Source organism: Astatotilapia calliptera, chromosome 18 (assembly GCF_900246225.1).
Source record: "Astatotilapia calliptera chromosome 18, fAstCal1.2, whole genome shotgun sequence".
In the NCBI taxonomy this organism is placed as follows: Eukaryota; Metazoa; Chordata; class Actinopteri; order Cichliformes; family Cichlidae; genus Astatotilapia; species Astatotilapia calliptera.
Window position 1 is genome coordinate 10,396,626 of NC_039319.1, and position 12,648 is coordinate 10,409,273.

A 12,648-nucleotide genomic window follows, 5' to 3' on the forward strand; every position below is an offset into this window, starting at 1 on the left:
AAAAAGAGATTAAAAAAAGGGATGTCTATAAGGATATGAACATGTCAGCAACAATACTCAGTTAGGTTGTGGTTACAAAGATGCTCTCTTCACCCAGCGTGTGCCAAGAAAAGATTCCCCTCATTATTACAACAGCAGCAGCTTAAATTGTTGATAGAAGGTGGGGGATGGATCCATGCATCCATCTTACCTGGTGTTCTTTTTCTTTTTTAACCATAGATTTCTTGCAACATTTACTGTGTCACAGTCATTCCTCACTCTTCTATGAAAAATAATAAAATCACAACTCACAAGACCATATGACTGAGAATTGCCTTATAAGTAGCTTATTCAGTCTTGATGGTTGTATTTTCTTTTATTTGTGGTCATTTCTATCATGTACCACAGAAACCTGCATAGCTTGTGACTCTGTGGTTACTGTCAGTTTTCCTCGGTGCCCTCCCCATCTTTCTTTGTTTCGTGATGTTGTAAAGTATGTTAACAGATTGGCCAGGTATACAAAACGGCTTGGCACCTTAATGGCCAAAATCAAGTTGATTTATAAGAAGTGCCTTGGCCCATATATGGTAGTAGTTTGGGTGCTGAAAGTGAACAAAGTCTTTATCTTGTCAAAAGTCAGACTACCAACCTTGGTCGGTTTTTCAGTCCTAATGCAGTGTGCGTGCATTTATTCTGCCAATTCTCAGTCCAAACTGGCCCAAGCCCACTTACAAAAAACCCACCCAAGCCTGGTAGCCATTACTGGGCTGGAGCCCAGTCATTTTTGGCTGCCAGGGCACAGCCGGCTGTGTGATGATCCTACTTTAGGCTTTTATTTTTGAAACAAAAACATCATTGTCACAGTCGTCATTGTCTTTGGTTAAATTAGTTAATTGCAAAAATATGTTAAGAGCAGACCGACATTTCCCGGTCCTGTTATACTTTCATTGAACTGAAGACCATTGTATGCACTTTTATCTATTCTTAACTAAAGAACACTGTTTTTTTAGGGTAAAATAGGTCTAAAATCTTTCATCTCTTATTTCAAAATATAAACATGTAACTGACAGGCAGAGATAAAATTGCAAACGAAGTTGTTTGTTGGAGCCTTTTCGCATTATTTGTGCCAAAACGGCTGTAAGATACCTTTATTTTGAAAGTCACTGCCGGATGTTGTAAAATTTATTTTATGCGCCTTGTCAGCCGCTTAGTGGAGATGTCTGTCTGTATCAGGGGCTGGGTTTCTATTTTATCCAAGAAGAGGGGAAAATAATAGAGTTTCAAGCATGAAGAAAGAAATACATTGAGTGTACACTGACAAATGATGATTTAAAAACTTTCCAAAACTTACCATGGCTATAAGGGAGCTCAAGGTTTGCCTTTTAGGGGTAAGTGGTTGATGTTTTTGTTGATCCGTTTTGGGGGCAAATTCCTTTAGTCTGCTGCGAAACTGAAAAAGCCGACAACATGTTGATGTTAACAGCTGCTCGTTTACAACTTAATGGTAGAGTCGGTACTTTGTCAGTTCCGGTATTTTATTTAAAAGAACTCTTTGTCGTCTTCGTGAAATAAGTTGGGAATTTAACTAATATTAGTAGCTAGTAGTTGGCTTAAAACCAGCCTCATCGGTCGGCAGTCATTTTGAGTATGTCCTCTCGCATGTATTTTGTAGTTCTTAACAGATTAAGCTCTGCTGTGTAGTATAAATCTTTACTTTATAACGGCTCTGACAGTTTATCAGCCATTACGTCATCATCGGAGCCAGCGAGCCGTTAGATTTCTTGCTGCGTTAGCGAAACACGTCAGTCTGTCTTTATAAACGGTGACAGGGACGGCGAGAGCGCTTTGGACCGCAAACTGTCGCTTTATCGATGATGTTGAAGTCGGGAGCTGGGAACTTTTCAGAGCCTCATAAGGTTTTTAGACCCTCGCATACCTCCTCAGGGCCCTGACATCCTCACTAAAATATTTTTTTGAGTCAGCCCAACCATACGCTGACCTTAACCCATCTTTTGTTACACCTCTGCATGCTTATAACAAGCGGGAGGAGCAGATTTTATGCACATTTAAAGTCACATAAAACCGTACAGGGGTGTTTATACGATTAAAAAAATGGGGTGCCACATTAGGAGACTAGGAAGTGGGTGGGTGGGGGGTCCTATTTTCTTCATCAGATGTGTTACATGAAAAGTGGGACTGCATGAGAGTTTAAATTATAGACAGACTCAAAGATTAATGTAGATACAATGAGTTGAGCATTATTACTGTTGACATGTCGGTCTTTTGGAATCAGAGGTAACAATTGAGAGGGGGGGTCTATCCAGATATCGGTAGTAATGATACCAGCACTGGTTTTGGTATCGATACTAGTGCGATAGAATTGATACTTAGTTTCTATGATCTAAATTCAGTATGTAGTCCATTGAACTGTATTAAATGACTTTTTGGGGAAAGGATAAAACAGACTTTAATGTCTATTTTATTTTTACCCTATAACCCATTTAAACAACAGAAGTCTTTTTGAGACAGGCACACTTGCGCCTTTTTTCCAATAGTACCAATTTGACTCAACTCTACTCATTTTCAGTTGTTTTCAATTACAACTGAGTACCACCTAAAAACCGAATTGAGTTGAGCCATGCTGAGCCCAGTAGGTGCTAGTGGGGCAAAAGGGCATTACGTTCCAGGTCTCCAAAAAACACAGTTTCAAGATACACAAAAAGCTGAAAGGTGTGTTTTATTGTGTTATCCAATTACTGTGGTCAATAAAATGTATTCAGAATTTGCAAATTGATGGTGATTCATCTCATAAGTCATGACACACCACTCTTCTCTACATAAGTTGATGTTATAAGTTAGAAGTATCGGTATTGGTAACAGCGATACTGGCCTTGTATTTACTTAAAATCTGCAGTATTGCACAACACTAATAAGAGGTGGCTCTCTCTGTGAACCACATGCTCATTTGGCTAACACCTTGTGATTGTGTTGGGCAATTAGTATATTCTGAAAAGTCAACTTACTAAATGGAGTCTGTAAGTAGGAAGTGAGTCTGTGATATCAGTAAAAAAATGTATACCGGTATTATCTCGGATGATGATGGACATGATATAGCCACTGTTTGCAAGGGAAAATGTGTATTCCCAGAGTGGTTGGTGAATAGTTCCCAGAGGTTGCTTGGCTGTTGCTACAGTAGGTGAAATCAGTCGCAAAGAGGACGCTGTGCACAAAAGCCTCTTTGTGATTGCTTTGGTGGCTAGCAGATTGTTGTGCTCACCTGGAGTTAGCATGGAAGATGCTGATTACAGCTGGAACCTTTTGCAACCACAAGAGTTGCCCCCTGCTGGCCCTTAGTAAGAATGCAGGTGAAGTATTCATTGTGAAAACCCTTAATAAGTAAAAGTGATTATAGTACAAAAGTTTTACCATCAAAATATATTTAAGAAATCTAAAGTGAAAGTACGTGTTACACAGAGTCATACACCGTGTGTTACTGGATAATTTCACGTTATCATTTTAATGACTTAAATACTGCTGTTGCATACTCTTGTATTTGCTATGGTTGTATAATCCAGTAGGTTCAATAGTGACCGCTCACTCTTTGTGTGCATGTCCTGTGACTGATTGATGTTTGCAGGACACTGGAGTTGGGAAATCCAGCATTGTTTGCCGATTTGTCCAGGATCATTTCGATCACAACATAAGTCCAACCATAGGGTGAGTGTTAATCAGCAGAAGGCTTAAGCAGCAGGAAACTAATCAATCGTGTTTGGACACAAAGCTGAAGTAAAGATGTACAGAAATGTACAGGGAGATTCAGCCAGTTAATCAGTAATTTGGCTGAATGAAACTATGCTCAAGCTCAAGTTAAGCTTGTGTTTTTTAGTGATCTCAATCCACATCATTTGTACTAATGGGTAGATTGATAATCCTATGAACTGTCTATAAGCTACAGAAGTTAAACCTAATTATAGAAGAACTGATTACTCAAGAGATAAAAATGAATGTACCTTATTTCATTTGGGTCTTTTATCTTAACTGAATACTTATATATACATATAAGGAATTGCATAAGACACTATTGTCAGACTGTTAAAACTTAACAGACTTTTATTACTATTTAATATTTCTTTAGTCCACAGTAAAATTGGGCGGATTGGTGATAGTCATAACCTCTGAGACAATGTAGAACATGTACAGCTCAGCCAAAAGGTCTCCTTCCTGTAAGGGAAACCTCAGCAGGTAACACATAGCTTATTCTAAACAAACTTTAGCAACTGAAATAAAGACAAACCCACGCGGGAGTCATCCTGCTTCAGCTCCACAACTCCAATAATTCTCATAAGGTGTTTTCATTTTATTACAAATATGTGATTTAATTACATTTTTGAAGTACAAATTTTAGTTAAGTGTTTGCAAGCTTTAATGCACAAATAGGGTACGAGTAGTGGTTGAAAACAGTGTAAAAAATGTAACTTATGGGAAAATGGGTTCAAATGAATAATTGCAAATCCACCTTCCAACTTCTGTAAGCCTGTGAAAAAACCTTGATTTTACTATGTCATTGCATCTGATTTTTTTTTTTTTTTAAAAACCCTCACTTTGGAGTAACACTTTAAGGCAAAAAGATTGTAGAATTGTTTAAAAATTATAGTTTTCTTAGTACTTGGTGCAATAAACACTGAAATAAAGGAGGTTTTACATGCCTCTATAGCAACAAACATGCTGTCCCAAACATACTTGTTTTCAGTGTTCTTACTTTCCTGCTGACATGCACAGATTTTTTTCCCTTTGTTTTTAAAGAGTGACCTAAAAAAATAGCTGTTGTGAAATGCTTTAAATCATCCACAGAGCGTCATTCCTGACCAAGACAGTGCCATGTGGAAATGAGCTACACAAATTTCTAATCTGGGATACAGCTGGGCAGGAACGGGTAAGTGTACGCAACAGAAACTCCGCATGGACTCGCTGTTAGCTTTAAGTTAACACATGTGATGTTGATTTTCCATTAAACTTTGCATCAGAAAGCTGGTACTCGTGATAGGTAGATATTTATAGGTTATGAAACAGGATGCTTGACACAAGAGTTCAAAGGTCATGAGACATCACGGTGATTAATTTGATGGCTAAGAGGGGGAGGTGGGTTATAGCTGAAGCTTGCCAAACCTGCTTACTGCATGGAAAAAACTAACGCGAGCATTTCCTGCTTATGTGTGAAAAAAGTATGCTGGGACTTCTGCTGTGAGCGTTCTATTATTACATTTGACCGACTGATCTTGTGTGATCAGTGGTGCTGATTGTAAACATCTGTGAACAATACAACTGTGGACACTCTTGAAATATTGATGTCACTGTAGTGTAGTGTTATCATCATGACTGTGAGCTTGCTGATTAAACCTGTGACGTCTGAGTAATTAATATAATTTCAAAAACATGCCATAATATTTTTTTCTACATTTATTATCATTCAAACACCATCTGCTTGTTTAAACACACGCTTCCCTTACCTGACATTTTTGGGGTTTTAGATACCAAATATAATTGAACATGTCAGTGTTTCTCAAACTTTTCAAAACAAGTACCACCTCATAAAATATATGGCTCTTAGAATACCACCCTTATGACCAACATTAAAGTACAATAGTATACGCCTATTTAACACCATATAGTTTACATGAGACAATTTTATTTCTTATATGAATATTATTTATTTTAACTGTCATAAACAGGATGTGACAAGTGATAATAATAACAAAGGTACTGCATTAAAACATTCACAGCAGGTGGGATATCTGATTGATGACGACAGTTTGAGAACCACTGGAATATGTTATTTGAAGGCACTGATAATGTTTTTAAACTGAAAAGGGTTTTATAAAATAAACTTCTGCAAGCCATAAATGTAATGAATTTTTTAAAACGGAAATGATGCACTCATTTGATTTCTTATTTAATTGGCCACACATTGTCTACTTTATTAAAATACATACGAGCGATCGTGGCTCAAGAGTTGGGCGTTTGCCTTGTAATCGGAAGGTTGCTGGTTCGAGCCCCGGCTTGGACAGTCTCGGTCGTTGTGTCCTTGCGCAAGACACTTCACCCGTTGCCTACTGGTGGTGGTCAGAGGGCCCGGTGGCGCCAGTGTCCGGCATCCTCGCCTCTGTCAGTGCGCCCCAGGGTGGCTGTGGCTACAATGTAGCTTGAAATCACCAGTGTTTGAATGGGTGGATGACTGGATGTGTAAAGTGCTCTATACAAATACAGGCCATTTACCATTCTACCGATTGACTTTTTTTTTTTATGATTGTTGAGTTAACTAAACTGCTGCAACTTTGAGATGAATTGTATCTTCTCTTCTCATTGGCAGTGGATATATAGTTGTACTGATGATAGTTGCTGAGCAATGTGTCTGTGCAGAGGAGAAGAAAAGCTGCGCAAGCTTAAGGGAATGGTGCCGGTTTTAACTGATAAGAGAAACCAACAGTAACTTCAGTACAAAATAGAAATAATTTTGATACAGATGCCATACATTGGTATAGGAAATGTAAAAGAATATAACCTGAGTGTGATATTTATTCTTAAATTGACATTCGTTTTTGGATTCACTGTTTATAAATGATCTCAAAGTTTGGCACGTGTTGGTACATTATTAGCCGATGCGTTCACTCATCGTTTATCTGCAGTAGGCTAACATTTAGTGAGGTGATTTTTACATTCAGCATTTCTTTACAAGCTACCACAGTTTGTCAAGTCAAAGTGAAGGTAACTGCTAAAAGTTAGAAAGGCCTGGGGACTTGAGGAAGTAACTGTTTCCATAAACTCATCATGTAAGAATGTATGGGCATAGTACTCTGCCAGGCTTTTATAAGCTTTTTTTCCCCCTTATTAATCATAGACTGAGCACTTTGGATCATATTTATGTGTGATATACCAAAAAATGAAATCAATCATGCTAACTAATATAAATGTGTCGTCTTTTTTTAGTTTCACTCGTTAGCTCCTATGTACTACAGAGGATCGGCTGCTGCTGTCATTGTCTATGACATTACTAAACTGGTAAGTGTAACAGCAAGTTTACTATTGCTAAACTGGTTAAAGTGTCAGGGCTGTTAGCTCCCTGGAAAAAATGAAAAACATCAGTAACAGCTGTCCTGAACATTTGTAAGTGAAGAATTTTTGCTACTTTTCCATCACTGTGAGATGCTGTGTTTCATGACCTACAAATGTCATTCTTTCCTGGTTTGTTAATGGAAACTCGTCTGGGGAAAAAAAAAGCAATGAATATATGACAGGAGACGGAAAAAAACTGCTGGGCATATTCTCATAAACGATCTATCCCAGGATTGACCCCAATTTCTTCTTGTTGTCCAGGATTCGTTCCAGACGCTGAAGAAATGGGTGAAGGAGCTGAAGGAACACGGTCCAGAAGACATTGTAGTAGCTATAGCAGGGAATAAGAATGATTTAGGAGACATCAGGTGGGCTTCTTTTTTTCATCTCTCTTTTTTTTTATATTTGTAGTTTTTATTGGTGATCTTGTACAGAAGGAACTTTACAACACACATGGGGACAAAGATCAGATAGCCATATACATTGTTGGTCAACATATCCAACAGAATTTCAATTTCTCAAAACTGTAGGAAGATGTAAGTAATAGTTCCCAGTTGTATTTCTCTAACTGGAGGCAGTTGATCCAATCTTGGTGTGATGTCCACCTTGTAGTTGCTTACCTAGGTAAGGAGAGTCACTTAAATAAAATCGCTTCTCAGCTCTTTAATGTACTGGGTCCATCTGGAACAGAGTTTGTTGAATTTGTCTCTTTGAAGCTGCAATTTTTCATCTCTTTTGTTGCAAATATGTTTAAAAAAAGTTTCTACTGACACTGTTAGACTGAGTTAACAAACAAATGTGAAAATGGAAATAATTTACCTCAAAAGGGGTCCAAAGTTGAGGGATTTTCACAGTGAGCAAACTGCAGAGAAGAAGTACAAAGTATTGTGTTGCAAGTCTTTAAGAGTGAAACAGGACAACTGTTAACTTAATCCGGGCAGAGATCTGAATCATCGTCTAGCCACGTCCTGCCATACCACACTGAAGTAAGGTGGTTAAGCCAAGGACTTGTGCATTTCTTGAATTTACAACCACTGGGGTTCTTTGTACTGACAGCAGACTGATCTCTGAGGCTCTTCGTCACATGTTCTGTCAATGAATAGCTCGTCAATTGTGGTCGTTTTCAGAAAGTACTTCTATTTTTGTTTTATTGCCTGACAGACTTGAGACCAAACTAAAATATATATGTGGCCTATGAACTAAAATAATTTTGACACCCCTGTTATTGGAGGTCTGTGGCATCACTTCAAAGGTCTTATTTGTTCCAAAGCAGCAACATGACCTTTCTCTTTATGTTTAGTGATGAAGAAGTTGTGTTATTATTCACTCTGGTCCCAATTATAAGTCTTCTTTTATTGTATCCCTTCCTTCAACAATATATGTGCAGTAAAGTCACACAATACTGTGCAAAGGTGTGGAGTCGCCACTTTATTTCTGTACATTTTGTACGTTCTTGTACCTGACTATTTTCAGTGGACTGACTTTGTTGAGCCACTGACCTATGAAACAGTCAAGTTTAAAAAGTCCTTTTTTAAGTGTTGCCTTCACATTACAGACAACTTAGCAAATAAACAATTTTCAGTTGTATCTGTAGACATTTTGTTACTGGCAGCCTGTCACAAATATACATCTTTTGTTAACATTTTTAGTTGAATTCATGAGAGATTGCAAAGATAACACAATTTGACAGGCATAAAATGGCATTTCTACCCCAACAAACTGATTCCCAAAGTGTTATAAGCTGAAACCCCGATATATTTTGGCACGGTGTGCAGTTTGTCCTTAAAAAAAATGGAGGAAACTGCACAATCAGAGGTGAGAAGAAGTGTCAGGCCTGAAAAAAAAAAAACATGTCTACATCCAGTTAGAAACTCAACTGGTGAAAGTGACTAATTAAAATGCAGATTTTCCATCTGAACTGTTCATCTTTTTTACAGGGAAGTTCCTATGAAGGAAGCTAAGGAGTTTGCTGAATCAATTGCGGCTATTTTCATTGAGACGAGTGCCCGAAATGCTGTCAATGTTGAGGAGCTCTTTCAGAAAATCAGTAGGTTTTGTGGCTTTTTGTTTTCTCCATCAGAAGTACTAGTGTGTCCTGTCTTGTGCTTGATTTAGAGTGGCCTAAGCAGCCTGCTGCACCTCCCCAGAAAAGTAACTACACTTTTAGAGCGGATCAGCTCTAAAATCTTCTCTCTTGTCTGCATTTCAGTGAAAGTAACTGTTGGTCATGTTAAACACTAGTCTATGTTAATACCCTAGTGAACTCCAGCTTCCTCTCATAGTCCAAAAACGGATTTGTTAGGTCAACGAATCTAGATTGGCTACAGGCCCTGTGATTGAGGGTGTCCTGTCTAGGATGTACCTGGCAACTTGCAGTATGACAGCTAGAATAGACCCTGAAGTGGATGATCAGTTAACAAAGTGGATAAATGTGACAAGAGACAGTTTTTTTTAAATGTATCTTTTGTTTGTGCTCAGAATGGAAGCAGAAAAAAATCTCTGACTTTAATTATTCAGTTCCAAATAAACCTGGACTCTACATTACCCTGGAGCCTGCAACACAGCATGACTCCAAATGATGATATGAAACATGCAGTTTGTAATGCACATTTTCTGTTTTAATTGCATTAAGGTTCTGCCATAATGTGGGGGATACATTTTAAATCAAATATAACACAGTGAAAGTTTTATTTTTATTCCGGCTAATTGATGCTGGGATGTTTTGGTTCAACGCTGTGTATCCTAAGCTAAGCAAACTCCTTTCTTTCATGTGGTCATCAAAAAAACTGCTCTGCCTTAATTTTAGTAGTAGTGAAGCAATGCCAAATACAACTCAGCTAAATTTATAAAACTCTTTGTATGCTTAAGATGACTAAATCTGATGTGGAATCTCTTTAAATGTCTGTATTTTTAGGTAAACAAATTCCACCCCTGGAAAATTCTGAGGTGGACAGCAATGATTCCTTTAAACTCACACGACAGCCTGCTCCATCCACCAGGAGGTGCTGCTAGTACCAGCAGCGGCTGATAAGATTACTTCCTTCCGCACTAAGGACCCACCAGCACAGCAATCCACACGGCGTCTTACCCTAGTGACAGCACAGTGAGCAGACTGAAGTTGGCCTGCACGTGTGGTTGATTGCAACATGAAACAGAAAAACCTGCCAGCAGTATTATATGCGTCAATCCACCAGTTTTAACATGCATGTTTATTTAATTTATTCCTAGCAGTTTCAGATCTGCTGAAGTCATGAAGCAGAAAGCCTTCAGTTTGTCCCCCTCAGGTGGTGTTCTGGCTGAACTACTGTGTGGTGTGATACATACAGAAGCTCATTCTAAATTTCAACTCATTTTATACTCTGACTTTAAAATTGAGCACAAATTAAAAACAAGCGGAGCTGACGTGTTTTCTAAAGACAGGAATTTAATAGTTGTTTTCATCACTCTCCTTCTCTGTAGACTATTATAGCACTGTGGCTCTTAAACACATTGAAATTCTTAATATCAATTTTTAGCAAGTCTAACTCCTCCACCCATGAAGCATTTGTGCACATGTGCCACATTTAAGTAAGAGGTCGTTAAGAACAAACTCAGACGAGCATTTATCTCTGTAGCTCAAATGCGACAGGTTTACATTCCTCACGTGTTTTTCACGCACATTTGCTTTAGAAAGATTTTAACTGTAGTGCTGCAGTGGGAACAGCTTGAATCACAATTACAGCATGACACCCCCGGCTGAAACACTGTGACCAATGCTAGAACTGTTTACATAGTGATTTGTTAAAGATGTTTTCTACGTGCTGAAGTGTATTGAGATTTCATTGCAGGGAACGACTGTATACAGCTGCCAGTCGTGTTTTTGTTTTTTCATGCATTTTACCTGTAAAAGGGGGTCACTTTTGTATTGTTGATAAGAGACAAGAACTGCATCTATTTGACTTTAAACATGTGTGCAGCTGTTATATTGCATATACTAACCAAACTCTAAAAGAACTGTGGGAGCGCAGCCCTAACCGTTTAAACCGTTCATCATGCAGCACTTTGCATATTTACACAGTATCAGCTGGGAGTTGCTTTAATAGTAAAAATGTTAACTATTGCAGTTCTCCTTAACTTCAGCATACAGGAGAAATTATTTGAAGGAACATGAAAATTAATTACAATACTGACCAATTAGTTTTGCATTGTCATAGCTTACATTTGTAGTTTACATTTGTACTTGAGTTACTTATTTACATTATAACGTGTACAGTTTTTATCAACAGGTATGATGGGATAATAGAATCAAATGTTGACTTTGTAATGCCATAAATATAATGATATTTACCGCCCTATATATGGGAAAATATACCAGCCTTCATTCAGAAATCTTCTAGTCTGTGTGGCCTTGCTTATCTGAAAAACATACGGTGCATACCTTTAGGTATATGACGCAGTTTTTTAGCTCAGAGGTTAATTTGGAGCAAATGTGCGGCATGGGACTACAATCTTCCACTAAAATGCACCACTCAGTAATTGGCTTAAGATGAAAACTGAAATGAACTTAAGAGCTTCTTGGTACCAGATATAAACAAAGTTATATCAGCTGGAAGAGTTGTGATTGAAAACAACCTTCATACAATGTAGACTGGATTTCTCAGTGCGCATTGTTTGGACCCCCTTTTGTGTGTTGAGATGGCGACACAAGTGCCTTTTGTATGTTTTTCTAAACAAAATGTATGACATGGCTAAAATGTGCATACTGTTAGAATTAATTACTCATGTCTGACCAAATATATACATAACACTGCCATTCCTTTACAGTCACACTCATACTGTATGCTGCAGTCATGCTTCTCTGTTTACTCTATAGACCAGATTAACATCTGTATATTAATCAATGTAATAAAGAAGTAAAGATTCAATTTCTCTTCAAATTTTACTCTTTCCAATAATGAAATACTGAAGTGTCATCAAAGATCTCAAACACTGTCAAAGGATTACAAACTAAGCTGATGTCTGTACAGTTTCTCAGTCATCCAGTAGTCTAGAGAGCTTGAAAACAAAGAGGCAACTGAACTGATGATATTTGATCTATCAATCATCCAAGAGTCTTCTTCAGCTGTAAAAGTAAAAGGGGGTGAATCCCGCTTGCTGTCAAAGAAACTGGAGAATTTTAGCCAACAAGCTTGACATCCCAGAACACTTCAGACCCAGCGACACACTTGACAAAAGCTGGTTCATCCCAAAGACAAAACTCCCAAACACAAGCTAAGTATCATAGTGTTCTCACTGGAGAAAACAAACAGCTATTCCATAAATGCATGGCACAGCGTAGAAGAGCCACCTTGACAGGACAAGACTGAGCTACACATCTGCATCTAAAGGATAAAGGCCACTCTTTGAAGGATGCCAGAGTTCAAACTTTAGACTGAGAAGACAAACGGTTTGAAAGAGGAGTAAAACAGGCCATCTGTCCACTGATGTGGATCGTCTTTGAACAGTGGCTTATGACACCAATGAGGTCTCGCAGTACTTTCACTTTTAACCACCCTTAAGGTGTTGGTAATGACCCATACC

At 38.1% G+C, this 12,648-nt stretch overlaps 1 protein-coding gene across 1 annotated transcript; it reads left to right on the forward strand.

Moving 5' to 3' along the window:
- The first annotated feature begins 1,149 nt into the window (after positions 1-1,149).
- Positions 1,150-11,993, forward strand: rab31 (RAB31, member RAS oncogene family). Its single transcript, XM_026150997.1, has 7 exons — positions 1,150-1,367; positions 3,617-3,696; positions 4,831-4,912; positions 6,964-7,035; positions 7,351-7,457; positions 9,027-9,136; positions 10,004-11,993. Exons 1-7 carry the CDS (start codon positions 1,332-1,334, stop codon positions 10,099-10,101), a joined length of 585 nt encoding a protein of 194 aa, XP_026006782.1. The 5' UTR covers positions 1,150-1,331; the 3' UTR covers positions 10,102-11,993.
- The last annotated feature ends 655 nt before the right edge of the window (positions 11,994-12,648 follow it).